We start from the raw sequence: 25,770 nt of genomic DNA, 5'->3' as shown, positions 1-25,770 counted from the left end.
GTACATGTGTCAGTAGCAATCTATAGCAGTGGTGTTTGCAACATTGTTTATAGTAATGTTATACGCATTTAAAAACACTGCTTCTAGATGGCTTAAGACACATGCACACTCCTAGGCTAACCTAGGGTTCCTCTTTAACAAAGGATACCAAGAGAAAAAAACAAATTGATCATACAAGTAAATCAGAAAGTTGTTTAAAATGTCATTCTCTATCCAATCAATTTAAATGGAAATGACATTATTTTGTTTATGATTTAGAAAGAACATGACATTTTAAACAACTTTCCAATTTACTTATTTGATCTAATTTGCTTCATTTTCTTGATATCCTTTGTTAAAAAGCATATTTAAATAGGCTCAGTCGCTGCTAATTGCTGGCTGCACATAGATGCCTTGTGTGATTGTCACACCTATGTGCATTTATATTTCTTCAACAAAGGTTATCTAAAGAATGAAGCAAATTAGATAATAGAAGTAAAATTAAAAAGTTGTTTAAAATTGCATGCTCTTTCTAAATCATGAAATAAATCATTTGGGTTTAATGTCCCTTTAAGTTCAATTTTGACTTTACTGTCCCTTTAAAAAATAATTCACAAAACACATTAAAAACATATTAAAATAAATGATTACACTCATATACACTTTTAATAAAAAAAATATATATGTATGTGTGTATGTATACATGTGTATATATATATATATATATATATATATATATATATACTGTATATGTCTATATATGTGTATACGTGTATTTATGTCTTTATATGTGTAAATATTACATGCACACATACATACATGTATATACATATAAACACATTTATAGACATCTTTATACACATTTGAGCCCTTCACAGTAAAATACCTTTAAACATGCAATATCATTTTTAATTATTTTTAATATGTTTATATCTATCTATCTATCTATCTATCTATCTATCTATATTTTTTAAGTAAAAAAAAAATCTACTGAGTGAAGAATCAAGCTCTTTAAACAAATTCTTAGTGCACCTTCCTGTTACTCCTCAAGTGAAAAGCCAGAAAAGAGTTGTATAGCGCACCCCACATAAGTCTATGAGGTGAGGGATTTAGCATAGCTGCACTATCCAACCTCTAGATGCTAGCACGCCTGAGGGTTTTGCTCGAGCGCTAACTTTTTTCTTGTAATATGAGCTCAAGAATAAGAGAGATCTTGATGTAACTTGAGCAGTGTTAGCGTCCAACAGGTTATTTGCGGGCTCCACTTGTAACCTGGACCCATCTGTACAGGATTGTTTTCTATGATGTTTTGTTTTTTTAGATAAAGTTGGATTTAATGAAGAACTTGTTTGTTTATTGAACGCTAGTATATTTTTTCTTTTTGTATTTTATGTTACAAATACATTATGGTTCTCTTAAATGCCAACAAACATATTAAACTTGTATCTATTTCCATTGAAATTGAAATGTCTTTGCTTTTAGCAGATGGTCCGGGAACAATACAGGGCAACAACACAAGGAACAAGCCTAGAACGGCCAGACCCACAGTATGTCTACAATATTGGAATCTATGGCTGGAGAAAACGTTGTCTCTATTTATTTGTACTTCTTCTAATCATCATCCTGGTAGTGAATTTTGCTCTAACAATTTGGATTCTTAAAGTGATGTGGTTTTCACCAGTAAGTAGCATTTCTCTTTTAGAGCAAAAGTGACCTTTTATAAAATCATACTTAAAGGGATATGAAACCCAACATTTTTCTTTCATGATTAAGATAGAGAATTCAATTTTAAAAGTTTCTTATTTTCTTCTGTTATCAAATTTGCTTAATTCTCATGTTATTCTTTGTTGAAGTGATATCTAGATAGGTATTGTGCACACAAGTCTGGAGCACTAAATGGCAGGAAATAGTTCTCACTGAATTAACATATAGTTAATAATATTTTAAATTAGAATTTATGTTAAATATATAAAGCTAATACATTTAATGGATCGTTGAAGTGTGTTTTTTTGTTGTTGTTGTACCATAAAATGTATAGCAGCTTTTTTGTTTGTTTGTTTGTTTTTTAAACTCAAACTACTTTTTGTTTTTGTGCATTTAGGGGTGTCTCTGTCCCCCAGTAGAAATTCTGGAGTTTCCCTGTCAGCCAGCAATTGCTATAGATGAGTTGTGCACAAATGTGTATTTTCCTGTTAGCTAACATAAAACTTTCATGACCCATGGCCGTTTGTACAGGATTGGTTTGTTGCAATGTTTGTATGTTTTTTAGATAAAGTTGAATCTAATGAAGGACTTATTTGTATTTATTTTAATGGTAATATATATATATATTCTCTTTTTGCTTTAAAATATCCTGTATTTTATATTATAAATACATTATGGTTGTAACAATAAAGCCTTTTCGGCTAGATTACGAGTTGTGCGTTAGGATAAAAAAGCAGCGTTAAGAGGTCCTAACGCTGCTTTTTTACGCCCGCTGGTATTACGAGTCTTGCAGGTTTAGGGTCACCGCACACTTCTTTGGCCTTACCACAAAACAACTTACGTAAACTTCGTAAAGTCTTTTTTCTATGGGACTTCCATAGCGCCGGGATTACGAGTACACCCTACCCCATCAAGAGTCCTAACGCATTTAAAAGTCAGTAGTTATGAGTTTTATGGTACAACGCCGTAACATAAAACTCATAACTAAAGTGCTAAAAAGTACACTAACACCCATAAACTACCTATTAACCCCTAAACCGAGGCCCTCCCGCATTGCAAACACTATAATAAAAATTTTAACCCCTAATCTGCCGCTCCGGACACCGCCGCCACCTACATTATATTTATGAACCCCTAATCTGCTGCCCCCAACATCGCTGACACCTACATTATATTTATTAACCCCTAATCTGCCACCCCCGACATCGCCGACACCTACATTATAATTATTAACCCCTAATCTGCCGCTCCGGACACCGCCGCCACCTACATTATATGTATTAACCCCTAATCTGCCGCCCCCAATGTCGCCGCCACCTACCTACATTTATTAACCCCTAATCTGCCGCCCCCAACGTCGCCGCCACTATATTAAAGTTATTAACCCCTAAACCTAAGTCTAACCCTAAACCTAACACCCACTAACTTAAATATAATTTAAATAAATCTAAATAAATATTCCTATCATTAACTAAATTATTCCTATTTAAAACTAAATAGTTACCTATAAAATAAACCCTAAGATAGCTACAATATAACTAATAGTTACATTGTAGCTAGCTTAGGGTTTATTTTTATTTTACAGGCAAGTTTGTATTTATTTTAACTAGGTAGAATAGTTATGAAATAGTTATTAACTGTTTAATAACTACCCAGCTAAAATAAATGCAAATTTACCTGTAAAATAAAACCTAACCTAAGTTACCCTAACACCTAACACTACACTATAATTAAATAAATTAACTAAATTAAATACAATTATCTAAATTAAATTAAAATAGCTAAAGTACAAAAAAACCCCACTAAATTACAGAAAATAATAAACAAATTACAGATCTTTAAACTAATTACACCTAATCTAATAGCCCTATTAAAATAAAAAAGCCCCCCCAAAATAAAAAAAAGCCCTAGCCTAAACTAAACTACCAATAGCCCTTAAAAGGGCCTTTTGCGGGGCATTGCCCCAAAGTAATCAGCTCTTTTACCTGTAAAAAAAATACAAACAAACCCCCCAACAGTAAAACCCACCACCCACACAACCAACCCCCCAAATAAAATACTATCTAAAAAACCTAAGCTCCCCATTGCCCTGAAAAGGGCATTTGGATGGGCATTGTGCTTAAAAGGGCAGTTTTCTCTTTTGCCGCCCAAACCCTAACCTAAAAATAAAACCCACCCAATACGCCCTTAAAAAAACCTAACACTAACCCCCTGAAGATCAACTTACCGGGAGACGTCTTCATCCAAGCCGGGCCGAAGTCCTCAACGAAGCCGGGAGAAGTCTTCATCCAAGCCGGGCGAAGTGGTCCTCCAGACGGACAGAAGTCTTCATCCAGACGGCATCTTCTATCTTCATCCATCCGGCGCGGAGCGGGTCCATCTTCAAGACATCCGACGCGGAGCATCCTCTTCATCCAGAGTCTTCTTACTGAATGATGGTACCTTTAAGTGACGTCATCCAAGATGGCGTCCCTTAGATTCCGATTGGCTGATAGAATTTTAAATAGGATTGAGCTCGCTTCTTTTTTGCAGGTGTTAGACTTTTTTTCAGCCGGCTCTCCCCGTTGATTCCTATGGGGAAATCGTGCACGAGCACGTATGACCAGCTCACCGCTGACTTAAGCAGCGCTGGTATTGGAGTGCGGTAATGAGCACAATTTTGCTCAACGCTCACTTCTTGCCTGTTAACGACGGGTTTCTGAAACTCGTAATACCAGCGCTGCATGTAAGTGAGCGGTGAAGGAAAACTGCTCGTTAGCACCGCATAGCCTCTAACGCAAAACTCGTAATCTAGGTGATTGTTTTTCTTTCATGGTTCAGGAAGAGAATGCCATTTTAAATAAGTTTCCAATTTACTTCTGTTATCTTTTTTGCTTTGTTCTTTATATATCCTTTACTGAAAAACATACCTAGCTAGACTCAAGAGCAGCAACACATTACTGGGAACTAGCTGCTGATTGGTGGCAGCAAATACATGCCTATAGTCAGTCACTCACCCAATGTGTTCAGTTAGCTCCCATTAATGCATCACTGTCCCTTCAACAAAGGATACCAATAGAATGAAGCAAATTTGATAGTAGAATTAAGTTGGAAAGTTATTTCAAACTGTATGCTCTATTTGAATCATGAAAGAAAAATGTTGTGTTTTATGTCCCTTTAAGCATCAGTAGCTTATAAGTAATAATATCCTGTAATTATATTTTGTGCATGAAAACAGGTTAATATTTTTTCTGTTCTATTATATGCACACAGAACATTTTAGTGTTAAACGTTTTGGTATACAGACCTTCCAACTGTCCCATTTTGAGAGAGACAGTCCCTTATTCTGAGCTCTGTCCCTCTGTTATATGAAGCAGCCATATGTCTCTTTTTACAGAATTGTCCTTAACCCCACCCACAGAACACCAGAAACACCTACAAACTTTCCTGACACACCCACAAACCACCCAGAAACACCCACAATCCCTCCCACTAACCATCCATGATCCCACCCCTCCCAACAGAGCTCAACCGGCAAAATTGTGACAGGGTCATATCAATTTCCTGTTTCCCTCATTCTCAGCCACAAATGTTAGGTGGTATGGGAACACTTTCTTCTTGATGCTAATTATCATTAATATAATTTGTGTAAGGTACACATTCAAATTTACCTTCCCAATGTAGTAAGTTCCAAAAGGCAAATTCTTAAAGGTAACTTAAAAATTTCCTCTATAAGTATATATTTTACAAATAATACATTTGTGTTATTTAAAAGTTATATTTTCCTGCAAAAAGGATTTTTTTAAATTTGGTTTTATGTAGCCTATGCATAAATATTTTGTGATAAAAAAAATAAGAAAAGTGAGCTAAAAGGTTACAAATAATTTATGTTGCATATGACACAGCAGCTGTTTTATATGCTAAAATATTTTTTGCAAGAAAATATGTGTGAAAATGTACATTGAAGCTAGCAGGGAATGTATGCTTGTGCAAAACTAATACACATTCAATGACTGAACATTGTAGTCAACAATTCTGTTTAATCTAAAAGAGGGAACTTCAAAATTCTAAATTTCAAAACTCATGTTTTTGCCTTGAATAAGTTATAGTTTTCTTGTCAAACTTCCAGCAGGAAAACAGGGGCAGTTTCCTTACCAGCCAGTATGGATTAGTAGTAAGCACAAAACTAATAATGCATAATTAGTTTCTATTTCATTTTATACCTTTTTTTCAGACCATGGGGCCGATTTTTCAAACGTCGGATGGACAGGATACGCTGTCAGCATTTACCTTTGCACAAGCATTTCTGGTGAAATGCTTGTGCAATGCCGCCCCCCGCACATTGGTGGCCAGTCGCCTGCTAGCAGGGGGTGTCAATCATCCCGATCGGATTGGGATCATTGCAGTCGCCACCTCAGAGGTGGAGGATGAGTTAAAGGGACAGTACACTGTAAAATTGTTTTTATATTAATGTATTTTCAATGACTTGTTATACCAGCTGCAGAGTATAAAATGTATGAGAAATTGCATTTTCAGGTTTATTTGTGTATATGAAGTAGCTGGTTTTGTGTTTTTATACCACAGCCTATTACAATGGGTTTAGCTTCAGGTAATATCATATCTCATTATGTTATCACTTTGTGTACACAGACTTGCTTCCTTATCTTATATTTGTCTGGAAAACTAAAGCTCAATACATAGAGAGAACAATGGAAAATTATCATTTTATTTCTTAACTATCCTGCACCCCACTGAGAGTGTAATTTATTCTGCTGGCTGTGTTTACTTAGGTTATTCAATAGCTGAGACTCCAGTATCAAACCTTTCAGTATAGGTTGGGATACCACAAGCTAAATCAGCTATTTCTAATGTGGAAATAGGGGGCAAAGGAGCTACTTGTAAACCATTTAATACACTCCAGCAGGTAAAATAGATCATTGGGAAAAAATTAAATGGGAGACAATGTTTGGGCGAATTGTCCCTTTAAGGAGCAGCTGCTTCTTAACTCATGTTTCCGGCGAGCCGTAAGGCTCACATGGAATAAGCAGCACCCGCTGCTTGATAAATCGGCCCCAAAATGTATAAATGCAGCTTTTTCATACAGTGGGGCAAAAAAGTATTTAGTCAGCCACCAATTGTGCAAGTTCTCCCACTTAAGAAGATGAGAGGCCTGTAATTTTCATCATAGGTATACCTCAACTATGAGAGACAAAATGTGGAAACAAATCCAGACAATCACATTGTCTGATTTGGAAAGAATTTATTTGTAACTGATGATGGAAAATAAGTATTTGGTCAATATCAAAAGTTCATCTCAATACTTTGTTATATATCCTTTGTTGGCAATGACAGAGGTCGAACGTTTTCTGTAAGTCTTCACAAGGTTGTCACACACTGTTGCTGGTATGTTGGCCCATTCCTGCATGCAGATCTCCTCTAGAGCAGTGATGTGTTGGGGCTGTCGCTGGGCAACACGGACTTTCAACTCCCTCCAAAGGTTTTCTATGGGGTTGAGATCTGGAGACTGGCTAGGCAACTCCAGGACCTTGAAATGCTTCTTACGAAGCCACTCCTTCATTGCCCGGGCGGTGTGTTTGGGATCATTGTCATGCTGAAAGACCCAGCCACGTTTCATCTTCAATGCCCTTGCTGATGGAAGGAGGTTTGCACTCAAAATCTCATGATACATGGCCCCATTCATTCTTTTACGTACATGGATCAGTCGTCCTGTTCCCTTTGCAGAGAAACAGCCCCAAAGCATGATGTTGCCACCCCCATACTTCACAGAAGGTATGGTGTTCTTTGGTTGCAACTCAGCATGCTCTCTCCTCCAAACACAAGGAGTTGTGTTTCTACCAAACATTTCTACTTTGGTTTCATCTGACCAAATGACATTCTCCCAATCAGCTTCTGGATCATCCAAATGCTATCTAGCATACTTCAGATGGGCCCGGACATGTACTGGCTTAAGCAGGGGGACACGTCTAGCACTGCAGGATCTGAGTCCCTGGCGGCGTAGTGTGTTACTGATGGTAGCCTTTGTTACGTTGGTCCCAGCTCTCTGCAGGTCATTCACTAGGTCCCCCCGTGTGGCTCTGGGAAGTTTGCTCACCGTTCTTGTGATCATTTTGACCCCACGGGGTGAGATCTTGCGTGGAGCCCCAGATCGAGGGAGATTATCAGTGGTCTTGTATGTCTTCCATTTTCTAATAATTGCTCCCACAGTTGATTTCTTCACACCAAGCTGCTTGCCTATTGCAGATTCAGTCTTCCCAGCCTGGTGCAGGTCTACAATTTTGTTTCTGGTGTCCTTCGACAGCTATTTGGTCTTCACCATAGTGGAGTTTGGAGTGTGACTGTTTGAGGTTGTGGACAGGTGTCTTTTATACTGATAACAAGTTCAAACAGGTGCCATTAATACAGGTAATGAGTGGAGGACAGAGGAGCCTCTTAAAGAAGAAGATACAGGTCTGTGAGAGCCAGAAATCTTGCTTGTTTGTAGGTGACCAAATACTTATTTTCCACCATAATATGCAAATAAATTCTTTCCAAATCAGACAATGTGATTGTCTGGATTTGTTTCCATATTTTGTCTCTCATAGTTGAGGTATACCTATGATGAAAATTACAGGCCTCTCTCATCTTCTTAAGTGGGAGAACTTGCACAATTGGTGGCTGACTAAATACTTTTTTGCCCCACTGTATGTGCGATAGCATATTGTCTACTATAATGCCCTTGCAAATGTATTGAAAATGCAGGCCTGTTGTAGATTTGTGAGCCTGGCTGATCACAGAAATACATTTGAAATGTAATTTTATTGAGTAAATTTACAGATTTATACTATGATTTAAAGGGACAGTAAACACCAAAAATGTTATTGTTTAAAAAGATAGATAATCCCTTTATTTACCATTCCCCAGTTTTGCATAACTAATACAGTTGTAGAAATATACTTGTTACCTCTGTAACTAACTTGTATCTAAGGTCCTGCTGACTGATTCTTAGCTCAGATATTTTGACTGACTTGAATTTCAGGCAATTAGTGCTGACTCTTAAATAACTCCAGGTGCACAAGCACAGTGTTATATATATGACACACATGAACTTATGCCCTCTAGCTGTGAAAAACTGTTAAATGCATTTAGATAAGAGGCAGCCTTCAAGGAGTTAGAAATTGGCATATGAGCCTACCTAGTTTTTAACTAAGAATACCAAGAGAACAAAGCAAATTTGATAATAAAAGTAAATTATAAAGTTGTTTAAAATGACATGTCCTATCTGACTCATGAAAGTTTAATTTGGACTTTACTATCCCTTTAAAGGGACAGTCTAAACTAGAATTTTTATTATTTTAAAAGATAGATAATCCTTTTATTACCCATTCCCCAGTTTTGCATAACCAACACAGTTATATTTATATACTTTTTACCTCTGTAATTATCTTGTATCTAAGCCTCTGCAAACTGCCCTTTATTTCAGTTCTTTTGACAGACTTGCAATTTAGCCAATCAGTGCTGGCTCCCAGGTAACTTCACGTGCATGAGCACAGAGTTATCTATATGAAACACCTGAACTAACACCCTCTAGTGGTGAAAAACTGTTAAAATGCATTCTGAAAAGAGGTGGCCTTCAAGGTCTAAGAAATTAGCATATGAACCTCCTAGGTTAAGCTTTCAACTAAGAATACCAAGAGAACAAAGCAAAATTGGTGATAAAAGTAAAATGGAAAAAAATTTAAAATTACATGCCCTATCTGAATCATGAAAGTTTATTTTGGACTAGACTGTCCCTTTAAGGCAGATATCAAATAGTATATTATATTGTCTTACTATGTGTTGCAAGTTCTGCAGCTTTAAATTGTCACCCTAAAGGGACAGTAAACACTTTGAGGTTTTAACGTAAAAAGTTTAATTTTGCTAAGTAAAACAACTTTGCAATATACTTTGATTATTAAAACGTAACTGAAACAGTTTTATTTTCCTTTATTGTTACTTATTATTACTTAATATACTGTTATTTCAGTTATATTCAGTACAAAAAAACAACCTTTTATCTGCTGGCTCTTTTATTTCTTAGTTAATTATTTGATCTCAATTCAATGATTACACAATTAATCATTTTATTATTACTCAATCTATTAGAGTAAGGTCTGGAGAAGTGAAGAGAAAGTGGTAATTAATCATGTGTACGTTGATAATAATTATTATGGATATCAGAATGGTAATGTAGCATAATGCAATTTACTTTCATTTGCGTCTCTGCTTTAATATGTCCTCATAGTTCATTTATTTTGCTTTAGGGTCCTCGAATGTAGACATATTGTGATAGTTCTTTATTCCTTCATTGTGCAAAACCATATAAATTGTTTCATGACTTTAGTACATTAGTATAATTTATTCTGCCGATTTGTACGGTACGTCTTTTACACCGCTGTCTACATTATTACTACATTATAAGTCTGTGTGAATGTGTTTTGCCATAAAACTACGAGTGTTGATGGCATTTGACATGGACAATTTATATGATGAAAGGTAGGTAAATCCATGTTTAGTTACCTATGTGTCTACCTTGAGTGAAGAAACTCACATGCAGAAACTCACATATGCAGAAAAACGCACGCACAAACACTCCCACACACACAATCACACTAATAAATTCTATCTGCTTTATTTTGCAATGTTTGCTTTATGATGTTAAATGTAAATTATAAAAAAAACCCACAGCTTTCATGCATACAAAAGAGCAGCGATTGCATATGTAGGAAATCTGTTTCACAGTTTGTCCCTATACTGATTTTAGTATTTATTACATTCTAATGTCTATTAATTAGTAGAAAATGTAACATTTGAGAGCCATAACTTTAATATACGCCTAGTCAAGTAGTAATTACATGAGTTTGTCTTAACAAAAAAGGTTCAGTTCATTAATTAAATACCACTCCAGGAAGGTGCTAGGGACACATTAGCTTTAGACTGTAAATGTGATATTGCAAATTAAGATATTTTTGTGCACTATTTATGGAATTACAAATGTCACATTGCCCAGAAAGTGAGAAAACTGAGAAGCCTGTTAAAATGCGTTGTATTGTTGTTTTATAAAGAGGTGTGTTGCGAAAGTGTTGCAGACACTTATTTTAAAGTAATATGAAATCCAACATTTTTCTTTCATGATTCAGATAGAGCATGCGATTTTAAACAACTTTCTAATTCTTCATTCTATTGGTATCTTTTGTTGAAAAGCAAGAATGCTATCCATTTACAAGTGCACTAGCTGGCAGCACTATTTCCTGCCATGTAATGCTTCAGATACCTAGCAACGTGTGTCTTCAACACAGAATATTAAAGCACACTAAGGGTTTGCCTCCCTGTGTAAAGTAATGTGTCCTGGGAAAGGTTAGACAGTGTTCATCTATAACAGGGGTGTCCAAACTTTGCTCTCCAGAGGTTTTGGAACTACATTTCCCATGATGCTCAGCTAGATAAAATGCTGGCTGAGCATCATCGGAAATGTAGTTCCAAAACCTCTGGAGAGCAAAGTTTGGACACCCCTGATCTATAAGCAGGTAAACGGGGTTTAAATAGATATATGCTTACCCCCACAGTAATGTCCATCTGCTTAGACAGCGGGATATGCCGCCGGTATCTCTGGGCTCACTCATTGATAAGCTAAGTTTATTATTGTAGGTATACTAGATCATGAAATGGTTACGTAGAAATCACAGTTGTTATTAATTAACCAATTAAGAATTAACGAATTGGAAGCAGCATTGTGTTTTAAATATACTGTTTTAGTATGTGAAGCAAGCAGCTACGACTATAGCACCCGCCGAAACGCGTCAGCTTTGGCTTTAGATTAATGTTTGTATACAGTCTGTGCCACAGGCTATATTTTAATTTGTCTCAATAAATTTGACTTTTAATTTTCACTCCTGGCTGGTGCTCCTTATTTCGTTTGAGAAGTGTGCTTCAACCCAGAATATCATGGTAACAAAGCAAATTTGATAAAAGAAGTAAATTGGAAACTTTTTTAAAAAAATTTACACTCTGAATCACAAAGGAAACATTTTGGGTTTTTTATTACTTTAAACAATGCATGGCCTTAACAGCTGAGAAGGTTTGCATCTGACTCCAAGCTCTGACACTTTCCTCTGCATGTCAGTCAATTACAAGCTAAAGACTGATGTGCAGACTGTAAAAACTATTATAGGGAAGCCTCACACTTCCTCATCTTTCCAAAAAATAGAAAAAACAATAATCCCAACACAAATAAAAACCCAATACCTTCTTTCATAAGTTTTCCACACTTTTAAAAGCGGTGTGCGCAATCTTGGAAAGAGGTTTACATGTGCAGACTTGGGGGTAGATTTATCAAGCAGCGGATGCTGCAATCTACCCCTGAAGTTTCAGGTCCACCTGAAACTTAAGTTAAGAAGCAGCAGTCATAAGACCGCTGCTCCTTAACTCATCCGCCACTTCTGAGGTGGCAGACAGCAATCATCCCGATCAGATACGATTGACACCCCCTGCTAGCGGCCTGATTTTCTGCAAATGTGCAGGGGGCAGCATTGCACAAGCATTTCACCAGAAACGCTTGTGCAATGTTAAATGCCGACAACGTATGCTGTTGGCATTTAGAGATGTCGGGCAAACATGATAAATCTACCCCTTAGAGTTTTAGGGAGTGAGGGAGACTTACAGGCAGATTCCAACAGGAGCAGAATTAGGAGTGTTCCATGGGTGGGTTTGGTTTAATTATAGAAGTCAGGGTCATGGGAGTAGTCAGGACGGTATCTAGACTCACTTTGGAAAACAGGACAATTGTAGAGAGCAGCAGACTTTTCCCACATCATGATAATTCCACAATATAGGAAGAGGATTTGCAATTTAAATGTGTTTTCACAGATACTTTTGAAAGATACAACTGCTTTTGTGACAATTTATAGGGAATCAGCGAGTTTAGAAGTAGGCCGTGTGTATGTGTTTTTTCCTCCTAAACCTGCTCCAAGCTCCTACTTTAACATCACAAGCACTCAAAAAATGCTAGTCATTGTCATCATCCTCCGCCTCTCTCCCTCTGCAATACCCAGTATAACTGCCTTTTGCACTCAAATGTTGACTAAAATCTTGAATTCTGTGGTATGATATTTTAATGCCTTTTGTAGTTTCAAGTTTTCTGTGTCTATTTTCCACTTGTGATAGGAGGATGCCACCACCACTCTTTGTTTAGGCTTTGTGTTTCTTAGCGGTAATTTATCATCTCTGTTAATTATGTCTATGTGACTTGTATTACCCATAAATTGAACACTCTAAGCTTGTTATGGCAATTTTAGAGCTTAGCTTGTCAGGGCAATTGTAGTTGCAGTATGTGTAAAGTTTGTAAGTGCCCCGGAGTTAGACAAGTATTGGGTCGAAGGGAGTTGATTCCATTTAAACAGATACTTTCTTATGTCTCCTCTCCCTAAAATATCCCCTGCCAGTTACACATACTACACATTCTCCTATCTGCCTTTAAAATATTATTCCTTCTCCTTAAAGTTACAGCCCATCCTTTAACAAACACTCAGACTTTTTATATCTCACCTTCTTTTCTATCCTTTCCCCTATGCAACACACATCAACTTTATTCCTTTCTCTCATCCCTCAGCCAACCATGTTCCACTGACACTAACCTTAGATACTTACATAAGACACTCTCATTTTCTTTCTCTTACCATCTTCCTTCTCCTTGCAGCTAATTATATCTCGCCTAACCCAAATCCATACTCTGTCTCTTTCTGCTCACTACCTCGACTGACACCTCCAAAATCTTGCCTACAAAACCCTCTAAATCTCATTAACTGCACTTCTGCTACCCCACAATTCTCTTGTGCCCATTGTTAATACCAACATGCCTGCTGCCTCTAAACTTCTATATCTTACAAACTCTTTTGGCCTGTCCCACTGGACAACATCTCCAACCCACTTTGAAGGTAACTCAATTGACCTCGTCTTCACTAATCTCTGTCCAATTTCCAAGTTTTCTAACTTCCTCTTTCCTGTCTCTGACCACTGTCAACTAACTTTCTCTCTTACTCTAACTGCAGCATTCTCATCAGCCCCCAAAAACTGCTACCTTACAGTAAATTAAATGACGTGGATCTCTAAACTGAAACCTCTACTCTACAACATTTTATCACAATATAGCCCAGAACCTTGTGCCCTTGCAATGTAATGCTGCACTAAAAGCAATAATTGACAAAGCTGCACCCTCCACAGTTCACTGTACATTAGGCACTCAACGCCAACCATGGCACACCAAACAGACCCGCAATCTTCAGAGATGTTCATGGACTGCTGAACTTCAGTGGAGAAATTCACTTACACATGCTGATTTCTTGCATTATAAATTCATCCTTAGATCATTCAACTCTTCCCTCAACCTAGCTAAACAACTCTATTTCTCCTCTCTCATTTCAACTAATTCAGCCAGCCCCAGAAGGCTGTTTTCAACCTTTAACTCCTTTCTACGTCCGCCGGCACCTTCACCCACTACCACATATTAAAGCGCTTACCAAATCCTGCCTTTGCACAGCTACCCAACATTTCCAGAATTTGCCCTTTCCTTACTCAAGAAACTATACAAATATTGTCATGTCTTGGCTACTGCAACCTACTCCTAAATGGCCTTCCACTTCTCCCTCTCCCATATATCATGAATGCTTCAGCTAGACTCATCCACACCAAGCTGCCCCATACACTTCAAAATATTAACCCTAACCTATAAAGCACTAAATAGCCTCACTACCAACTATATTTTCTCACTCATCTCCAAATACTTCCTGACCCACCCTCTTCGATCAACCCCTGATTTACGTCTCTCCACTCCTATAATTTCTACCCACAGATTATAGGCTGTATTTCATAGAATATATTTTATCATTTTAATGTATTCAGTGGTGTGTACCATGGATTGCCAAAAATCTAGGAACCAGATAATACCACGTTTTCTAAAAATTTACTTCTGCTTCCGTATTTATTTTTTTAAGGTGTGAAGGTTACTCCGCACCATTGCAAAATAACTAAGATTTGACTTATTATTTATAGTAAAAAAAACTATAGATTATCACTATGTATAGCTATTGTGGATTAAAAAAAAAATTGATTTCCTCTGAATAAATTATTAACATAGTTGTGGTGAAAAAATAAATATTTGGTCACAACTTTTAGCCTCACTTATAGATTTTATAAATGCATTATAATGCTGAGTTAAAAAGATAATTCTTTTAAAAACAATTATTTTGCAACATATTAATTGGTTTCCAGTACCTTGGAAAATACTAGTTTATTAATATTTATAAAAAACCAAAGGGGATTCAGGACAAATGGTCAATATAAATGTGTTAAACCTAAACCAATTTACTATTATTGGCAGACTTATTTTTATATTTAATTAAACAATTTTATGGTGCAGACCCTATGGGAATTCCTATATACATAATAACTATTAGAAAAGATTTGGAACATATAAATTAATGTACCATATGAAAGATAGGGAATCAAGCACTCTTTTGATAAAGAAATACATGTATGTTACATACACTGTAGGAAATCAATCTCTGACCAATATAATCATTAAAAATAAACGCAATTTATTGAACACAAATATGGGAGATCAGTAGTATTACAATTAACCATATAACTCCCAAGGAACTAATAGCCACATAGGTGTATATCATACCACAAACAACATGTGATACATAAGCATATGACAATATGTTACCCTAAAGATGTGCACACCTTATAGCCAATGATATATGTTTCGTTCTATGGTACCTGACACATACTACACCCAAGCTGTACACGGTACCCAAGTGTATGCAAGGGATCATTACCGGACAGGTAAGTAACTGGGTTCTAAGTATTGAAAGGTACTAAGAATGAGCAATGTTACTTGTAAAAACATACATGTATAATGAAACAGCCACAGGAAATAAATGCAACAGCCAAATATATCTTTTGTTAGTATACAACGGAACAGTAATCAACAAGCATGCTGAATCAAGTATAATACAAGCAGAGTCATTCCAGGTTGACCCTTCATACAAAGCAGCATTGCCATAAGAAGTATAGATGCATGATATGCAGAAGCAAGCAGATGTGATGAGTGATCGCAACAAAACAGACAGTTCTCAAATAAGCAAGATAGCATGATGTGCAAACAAAGTCAGACCGGGCTGACCCTCCACATAATGCGGCATTGCAAAGACAGTTCAGTCACTATCCAAATTGTATAAATATTTTCGAACACTTATCTGTATTCAGAAGTAATCTTCACTGAAATCATCCGGTGTCTGCTGTAAGGACGTTAGATTGCACTTGTCAGAGGTTTTCCGTTGTTTCCTTTTTGCAGGCTGCTACGCATAGCTGTGTTGTGCACGCCAAAATGACATGGCGTGTATCAGCTGCGTGTTCTCTTCCGGGTATGTCACATGCACAAACGATCCAATGCTGCCTTAGCTGTACCACCAGTATTCTAGGGCAGACCATGTACCAAGTTCCCCGCTGCCGCACATGTGGGGGGGGCAGATTAGGGGTTAATAAATATAATGTAGGTGGCGGTGGGCTCCGGGAGCGGCAGTTTAGGGGTTAATAAGTTTATTTAGTTGCGGCGGGGTACGGGAGCGGCGGGATAGGGGTTAATAAGTTTTATTTAGGTGGCGGCGGTGTCGTGGCAGCAGATTAGGGGTTAAAAAGTATAATGTAGGTGGCAGAGGTATAGGGGTGAAGATTAGGGGTGTTTAGACTCAGGGTACATGTTAGGGTGTTAGGTGTACACGTTCCCATAGGAATCAATGGGATATCTGGCAGCAGTGAACATGAGCTCTCGCTGCTTTCTGATTCCCATTGATTACTATGGCATCCGTCGCCTCCAGGGTGGCGGATTGAAAACCAGGTACGTTGGGCCGGAATAGTGCCGAGCGTACCTGGTAGACTTTTGATAACTAGCAAAAGTAGTCAGATAGTGCCGAACTTGCGTTCGGAACATCTGTAGTGACGTAAGCATCGATCTGTGTCGGACTGAGTCCGGCGGATCGTATGTTACGTCACCAAATTCTACTTTTGCCGGTTTGTAGGGTTTGATAACTAAAGCAAATCAGGCTCGCCACAAATACGCTGCGGAATTCCAGCGTATTTACGGTTGACGGCTTGATAAATACATGCCAAAGAGTAAAAGAAAAAAAAACTGAATGGTACCTTATCTTAAAATATAATCTCAAATATCAACACAACAAACTTGTGCAAAACAATATTATTTTTTTAAATTTTTTTTAAATAAATTACCCATTTATACACTAGACATCTGACATACACTTGAATAACATCAATACCATCTAGTAGGAAGGGAGTTATTTGTTAAAGCTGTTAAGTGTCACTTCCCTTACTCATAACCCCCAGTCATTCTCTTTGCCTCTGTCAATGGAGGAGGTGAAGTTAGGTGTCTGAAGATATTTTTCCTTTTTTGAGGTACTTTTCCCTGCAAGCAAGGGTTTGGGTCTAGCTGTGTCCACGTCAATCTCTTGAGTAAGGGTAGTGGTGGCTTTTAAGCCGTTAGAAATTAGTGAGGTGGTCCTTGCTCAGTTTTTCTAACATATATTGCTGCCATTGGTATAGAAAGCCAGAGTTGGTTACTCTGTTCTTTCTTTTTCTTCAGGTCTCTGTAAGGAGTATGTGTCCTTTCACACCTTGTTAGCTGTCTTCCTGCCGGACAGCTAGATTTGCAGGTAAGAGCTTTTGTCTTGGTCTTGGAGACTTGCACTTCAGAGCATATTACTGTAATAATTAATTGGGACACATTTATCCTTTATTGGGGATTTACCTTGGCAGGGTGCAGGCACTCATTATGTGACAAGAGACTTAGGGGTTAATCTTCCTTAAATGTCTGGGGATATACCTTAACATATAATTTTTTATTATGTGGCTCGTTATTGAGGCTCTGATTGGGACTTACAGTGAGGGATAGAGGTGTGATTGTATGCAAAATCGGCTGTATTAAGAGTGTTTATTATAGACACTGAAATGCTTACTGGTGTTTTTACTCTCCAGTTTTTCAAAATCAGCTGTATTAAGAAACGCTCGCTTTTGTTGTGTTGCGCAGTTTCTTTTCAGCCGATCAAGTGACTCACTGCGCTTCCGTTCAAGGTCTATGAGCGGAGCGGCGGTTTTTGTCTCAGCCTCTCTAGAGATTGTCAGGAAGCCCTTTGCTGCGATCTGCAGGATTTTTCTTTGATGAAATATCGTATTTCATAGGAGGGTCAGGTAGGGCACCTCCGACTGTCTGAGGTGTAGAGGTCCTTATTTAAGGGTTTTATTCTGAAGTACAAGTTCGCTCTGAGGGAATTTAATTTTTAAAGTGACAGTGTCATTTTAAATATATTTGTCATTCCAATAAGTTTTGGGAATCATGTCTTCTATGGATATAAAGCAGGAGTCTGTTCTTGTGGATAAATGTTTATTGTGTCTAGAGGCCCAAATTGTTTTACCTATGCAATTTTATTCCTCATGTTTAGAAAAGACATTGAAATGTAAAGATAAATTTCTTTTTTCTGAGCCTAAAGTCTCTTAGGATGATGCTGTTCAGGCAATGCCATAGCGTTCTCCTCAAACGTCCCAAGCCTCAATGGCGTCGCATACAGTGCCCTGCAGTTCCTCTTAGCCTGGAGGAGTTTATTTGCTATCAGATTTTGCTGCTCAGATATCTTTTGCGGTATCTGCAACATTATCTGCTTTTCCTTTGTTGGGAAAACGCAAGAGGAAATCTAAACATTTGTCAGATGGTAAGGTGTTTGTTGCTTCTGTGAAGGTTGATTTCCCTCATAAGTCTGATGAGGAGGATACCTCGGTAGCCTCTGAGGGTGAAATCTCTGATTCTGATAGTATAATTCCTTTGTCTGACTCTGAAGAGGTAAATTTCAGATTTAAGCTTGAACACCTCTGCTTACTGCAAAAAGAGGTTCTGGATTCTTTGGATGACTCTGATGCTTCTGTTGCTGTCAACCCTAAGAAATCTATTAAACTTAACAAATACTATGATGTTCCTTCTGCTGTGGAAGTATTTCCTGTTCCAGATCGTGTGTCGGAAATTATTGCACAGGAATGGGATAAACCAGGGATACCTTTCTCCCCATCTCCCGTTTTCAAAAAGATGTTTCTTGTTGCTTACTCCATTCGAGACTCATGGCGTACAGTACCTAAAGTAGAAGGGGCTATTTCTACTCTGGCTTAGAGAACCACGATTCCTATTGAGGATAGCTGTTCTTTTAAGGATCCCATGGAAAAAAAGCTGGAGGCCTATTTAAAGAAGATGTATGTTCATCAGGGTCTACAATGGCAACCTGCAGTTTGTATTGCCACAGTAGCAAGTGCAGCATCTTATTGGTGTGATGCCTTGTCCAAACTGATTTTAGAGGACACTCCGTTGGAGGAGATCCAAGATAGGATTAAGGCTCTCAAGCTGGCCAATTCCTTTATCTCTGATGCTAACATGCAAGTTATTAGACTGGGAGCCAATATGTCTGGCTTCATGGTCCTAGCCCATCGGGCTCTGTGGCTTAATTATTATGGGTAAGGGAAGTGACACTTACCAGCTTTGCTGTGGTGCTCTTTGCCTACTCCTGCTGGCCAGGAGTGAATATCCCACTAGTAATTGGAATGATGTTGTGGACTCTCCATGTCCGGAAAGAAAGAAATTTATCAAGTAAGCATAAATTTTATTTTTTATATAGTGCTTTATAAGACATAAGTTGTATTTTATATACAGTATCTGTGATGTATAATGTTTAAAGGGCATGAAAGCCACCATTAAACTTGTTCAGATAGAGCATGCAATTTAAAAAAAAATGCATGCTCTATCTAAGTCTTGGGAAGATGCATCTAATAACCTGAACTAGAAGCTGGGAAGTTGCATATATTTATTCAATTAAAGGGATAAGAAGGTCAAAATTGAAATGTGTTTAGGTGCATTTAAATTTCAAATAGAAACATTTGTAATATACTTATATTAGCAAAAAGGCTTTTAGTAAAAGTTAACTATTTTTTCAGTGACATATGCACATATGCTGTGAGGGCCGTATACTAGTAATCAAGCTCAGACTGCTGGTGGTAGTGTGTATTGTGTCTGTGAAGACTTCATTTGTGTCATTTAAACCACTGTTGACTCTCTGAGAAGGTATAGTGTTCAAATCCTGGCGCACAGTCCCTCGCAGCATATGTGGATATGCAGCTGAAAAACAGTAATAACTTTTACTAGAAGCATTTTTGCTAATGGAAGTATATTGCCAAAATGCTTCTATTTAAAATTGAAATGCATTCATGCACATTTCAGGTCTGACTTTTCTATTGCTTTTAGTCCTCACCATGAATGTTGTTTAATACATAGGTAAAGTGCTAGATTTACAAATCCCTCCCCCCGGAGAGACACAGCAGACATCTTCGCCCTGTCCACCCAGCATTGTGGCTAGCAGGCAGCAATATGCCCCCATTTATCATTGCACACTTTACCTTATGTGCAACGCTACCCTCTGCTTATGCACGAGCAGGGCCTGTCAATGTTTTTTTGGGTCAGTGTGTAAAATGTTTTTTTTTTTCATAACGATTCAAAAGAAAATGGGCTAGCACTTGCATACAGGTGGGTTGAATTGCATGCATCTGATAACATTTTCTCCCTAAGAAAAGGGAGAGAAAAGAAGGGGAGAGGAGAGAAGGTGGAGGGAAAGAAAGGAATGAAAGAAGGAGTTGAGAGAAAGAAGGGAGGGAGGGAGTGAGTTGATGGAGGAAGGATGGGAGAAAGGGAAAGAAGGGAGAGAGGAAGGGAGGGAAAGAAGAATACACTTTGAAACAATCACTGCCCTTTACATGCAACAACATACAGTAATTACCATCATTCAAGTAATGAAACTTTTTAAGTGTCCGTTTACTTTTTACTCTGTGGGTTCATGAATGCAGAGAAAGCTATTAGTAGCTAACATACATTAGCGCTGAGTGTTCATGACTAGACATTACAAGCTGATCTAAGCAGTGCACAGGCACATCCAGTCTGTTAGTTACTAAGACCTGCAATAAGCACTGCGCTCACAGACCTACCACAGCTGATAAGGGGAGGCAGCATATCGGCACAAGGTCTTCTCCTCCAGCCTCACCTTGTAAACATATCCCTGGGCAAGTTTCTCACCAAGAACTATTCCACTGCAAAAATGCGGGCGGCTGTAAATGAAGCAATGGTTTAAAGGAGCACTGCCTGTGAAGAGTGACCTTAAAAGCCTGCACTTTATTGCTCACTGTACTGTGTGCTGGCTTTAGACAGAGGATAGGCCAGATGTGTTGCCCCTCCCAAATCTGCTGCCCTAGGCACCGGCCTTGTTGGCCTAGGCCATAATACGCCCCTGCTCCAGTCTGAGAAGTCTGGGGGGGATTGAAAAATACCACTTTATAGTTTGCATATAGGTACTGATTCCTGCTTCTTAACTCTTGGCTGTAGGCTTGCTTGGTCACAGAAAACAATTTACCACAAATTCTACCATTAAAGTGAATGTCAATTTTCTCTACTAAGAATGTTTAAATTATTTGCTTTTATGTATACAATTCAAACCACCACTTTTTTTTCAGAAAAAATGTGAAATAAATAATATATTTTTATTTCCAAATTTTGTCAGTTTTATGGAACAGCTCCTTCCACCCGCAAATTCCTGATTTTCTTCCATGTTACGTATACAGCGGTCCCACCCGCTGTTTACGCAGAGGCAATGCTCGCTCCCGGCTTTTGGCACATCTGCGCATGCGTTACACGACGATATAGTTGTATAGTAACATAGTATTCAATGAATGAATACATTCATTGAATACTTTTGTTGAAGCAACTACAGCAGCGATCCCTCCGTAGTTTTACAACTCCTATACTTTCAAAGATCTTTATTTGTAAGTATGATCTTTAATTTGGCAAGCAAATATGTTCCTCAAAATGTTATCACTGGATATATATCTATTTATCATTTGCCTACAATCGCAAACAAATTGTAAACTAAGTGCACTATGTAAAGTGCCGCAATGTATAAGATATTTATATATTTAGAAAAATATTTTTAATAATAGTGATAGGAATAGTAAAATAATAGTAATAGTTTAGGAATAAATCCCCCCAAAAATTAAAAAGCGCATGCGCGAAATGTGAACACGCGTCAGAGATCGTTGTTAGAACAAATTTCTAACTCAAGCGCATTAGGGATGAGTGACGTATAGAAAAGGGGTTTGGTCCCCCCGGGGGATTCAATTATTGGTTGACATGATCGAGCCTACAATGTCAATCAATATTCCAAGATGGCGGGCGGAGGATGCAAAGTACGATTGCAGGGATATAAACAAAAAATACTCTATAATTACTGATTTATTAAGAAAATCATGAATTAAAGTTCAGCTATTTCAACATCAATTTTAATGCTGTGTTTACCATGCAGAGTAACTTTACATTCAATATTATTAATTAGGAAGGCAAATGAACTGTGGATTTCAAGAGACGCCTGCATACATGTGCATTAGGAGAAGAAATGTGGTTACAATTATCATATCAACTAGATTTAAACTAAAGTTAGGACAACATTCTGTTCCATAGTTTATATATCTTAAAGGAATAGTCTAGTCAAAATTAAACTTTCACGATTCAGAAAGAAAAGGCTATTTTAAGCAACTTTCTAATTTACTCCTATTATCAATTTTGCTTAATTCTCTTGATATCTTTATTTCAAAAAGCAAGAATGTAAGCAAAGGAGCTGGCCCATTTTTGGTTCAGACCTGGGTAGCACTTTCTGATTGGTGTCTAAATGTAGCCACCAATCAGCAACTGCTACCCAGGTACTGAAGCAAAAATGGGTCGGCTCCTAGGCTTACATTCAAATAAACATACCAAGAGAACAAAGAAAAATTGATAATAGGAGTAAATTAGAAAGTTGCTTAAAATCGCATGCTCTATCTGAATCATGAAAGTTTAATTTTGACTAGATTATTCCTTTAATGAATGACACAATATACTGCTGCTCCTCTGTTGACTAACATTAATACTTACCCTTTTAACTGTGGCCTCTATGTATCAAGTCGTCTACTTACCTGCATTCGCCGGCCCAATACGCTCACCTAAGCTTGCCTGACATCGCCGCTGCGGACCTGAATACGTTCGCCAAAGTTATCAAGAAAGCTGTCAAGAAGCGCGCACCAAGTACGGTGCGATGAGCAGCGGACTGTTGTTAACTGACAGTCATCGGCTTCTTTGCAGCTTTCTTGCTAGCCTGTCACTAAACACCCACACTAAACTATACTGTTATACCCCCTAAACCGCTCTGGGAGCCCCCCGCACCTAAATAAACTTATTACCCCCTAAACCACTGCTCCCGGACCCCGCCTCCACTATAATAAATATATTAACCCCTAAACCGCCGCTCCCGGACCCTGCCGCAACTATAATAAATATATTAACCCCTAAACCGCCGCTCCCGGACCCTGCCGCAACTCTAATAAATATATTAACCCCTAAACCGCCGCTCCCGGACCCCGCCGCAACTCTAATAAACTTATTACCCCGTAAACCGCCGCTCCCAGACCCCGCCGCCACCTACATTATACCTATTAACCCCTAATCCGCCGCCCCCTATACCGCCGCCACCTACATAAAGTTATTAACCCCTATCCTGCCAATCCCGGACCCCGCCGCAAATAAATTGGATGTTCCGCGCCGGAGGTCTTCAAGATGGAGCCACTCATCGCCGGAAGGATGAAGACAGAAGATGCCGCTTGGATAAAGATTTCTGCCGGATGGAGGACCTCTTCTGCGCCGATCGGATGAAGACTTCTGCCCGGCTGGAGGACCACTTGTGCCCGCATCGGATGAAGAGTTCGGCCTGGTTGGGTGAAGACGGCTCAAGGTAGGGTAATCTTCAATGGGGTAGTGTTAGGTTTATTTAAGGGGGGATCGGGTGAGTTTTAGAGTAGGGGTGTGTGGGTGGTGGGTTGTAATGTTGGGGGGGTGGGTATTGTATTGCTTTTTTTTTACAGGTAAAAGAGCTGATTACTTTGGGGCAATGCCCCGCAAAAAGCCCTTCTTGTAATATTTTTTTATTTTTTGTAATGTAGTGTTTGTTTGTTTTTGTAATATAGTTTAGTTTAATTAATTGTATTTTATTTTAGATCATTGTAGGCAATTAATTTATTGATAGTGTAGTGTTAGGTGTATTTGTAACTTAGGTTAGGATTTATTTTACAGGTAATTTTGTAATTATTTTAACTAGGTAGCTAACTAGGTAGCTATTAAATAGTTATTAACTATTTAATAGCTATTGTACCTAGTTAAAATAAATACAAAGTTGCCTGTAAAATAAAAATAAACCCTAAAATAGCTACAATGTAATTATTAATTATATTGTAGCTATCTAATGCCTAGATTTAGAGTTCTGTGTTAGCCGTCAAAACCAGCGTTAAGGGGTCCTAACGCTGCTTTTTACCGCCCGCTGGTATTTAGAGTCAGTCAGGAAAGGGTCTAACGCTCACTTTCCAGCCGCGACTTTTCCATACCGCAGATCCCCTTACGCCAATTGCGTATCCTATCTTTTCAATGGGATCTTCCTAACGCCGTTATTTAGAGTCTTGGCTGAAGTGAGCAGTAGACCCTCTACCGACAAGACTCCAGCCGCAGAAAAAAGTCAGGAGTTAAGAGCTTTATGGGCTAACGCCGGTTTATAAAGCTCTTAACTACTGTGCTCTAAAGTACACTAACACCCATAAACTACCTATGTACCCCTAAACCGAGGTCCCCCCACATCGCCGCCACTCTAATAATTTTTTTAACCCCTAATCTGCCGACCGGACACCGCCGCCACCTACATTATCCCTATGTACCCCTAATCTGCTGCCCCTAACACCGCCGACACCTACATAATATTTATTAACCCCTAATCTGCCCCCCCCAACGTTGCCGCTACCTACCTACACTTATTAACCCCTAATCTGCCGACCGGACCTCGCTGCTACTATAATAAATGTATTAACCCCTAAACCGCCTCACTCCCGCCTCGCAAACCCTATAATAAATAGTATTAACCCCTAATCTGCCCTCCCTAACATCGCCGACACCTAACTTCAAGTATTAACCCCTAATCTGCCGACCGGACCTCGCTGCTACTCTAATAAATGTATTAACCCCTAAAGCTAAGTCTAACCCTAACCCTAACACCCCCCTAAGTTAAATATAATTTTAATCTAACAAAATAAATTATTTCTTATTATTGGTAGTTATTTGATAACTACCAAAAGTAGTCAGATTGTGCCGAACTTGCGTTCGGAACATCTGTAGTGACGTAACCATCGATCTGTGTCGGACTGAGTCCAGCGGATCGTATGTTACGTCACTAAATTCTACTTTTGCCGGGCTGTAGGGCTTGATAACTATGGCGAATCAGCCTCGCCACAAATACGCTGCGGAATTCCAGCGTATTTGCGGTTGACGGCTTGATAACTAGAGGCCTGTGTGTGCCTTGCTTATACACATGTCTACTGGTGTCTGTGTGCATCTGGTTGAAGAAATGTAAATATATGTTTGGGATTCTCCTTAAACATAGAGGAATGTAATTTTAAGCTGTAGCTGTTGTGCATAATATTGTGACTAGTTTCCATTGTTAACTTGCTCTTGCTTATCTTTTTTATTTTTATTATCCCAGAGAGCCGTGACTATTTGTACTTCTATGGCTGTAATGTTTAAGAGATGGTAAAAAGGGCTTGACCTGCTAGTTAATAATACAAGTTGCCTTTTTAAGACTGATATTTGCAAGGAATAATGTGTATCATATGTTTTGTGTTGTGTTTTTATATTATCAAGCACTAAAGATGTAAGCTGTATGACAGCCACCATAGTGAATTTGAGAAGTTTGAGACTTTAAAAGGTGTGCTACTTTGCCACATTAAGAACTATCAAGGAATACAAAGATCCCCAAAACTATATCATTGTGAAATATCTCATTTATGTTAAATAAAGAGATCATCCTCTGGTAGCTGTAATAATCATCCTCTGGTAGGTAATAAATAATGTCATATCAG

At 38.2% G+C, this 25,770-nt stretch overlaps 1 protein-coding gene across 5 annotated transcripts in view; it reads left to right on the top strand.

Moving 5' to 3' along the window:
- The window catches only part of SGCG (sarcoglycan gamma), a 456,939-nt gene that overhangs the window by 198,348 nt on the left and 232,821 nt on the right, over nt 1-25,770 (top strand). For 2 of the 5 annotated variants that reach the window (XM_053708511.1, XM_053708513.1), the window contains exon 2: nt 1,462-1,526. In XM_053708511.1, the coding sequence (XP_053564486.1) occupies nt 1,462-1,526 (65 nt within the window). Of the gene's footprint in view, nt 1-1,461; nt 1,660-25,770 lie in introns of all 5 variants that reach the window. The other 3 variants (XM_053708512.1, XM_053708514.1, XM_053708515.1) reach the window with 3 other exon arrangements.

The sequence above is a fragment of the Bombina bombina genome, chromosome 3 (genome assembly GCF_027579735.1).
Source record: "Bombina bombina isolate aBomBom1 chromosome 3, aBomBom1.pri, whole genome shotgun sequence".
Classification (NCBI taxonomy): domain Eukaryota; kingdom Metazoa; phylum Chordata; class Amphibia; order Anura; family Bombinatoridae; genus Bombina; species Bombina bombina.
This window is presented reverse-complemented; position numbering and strand designations above follow the sequence as displayed.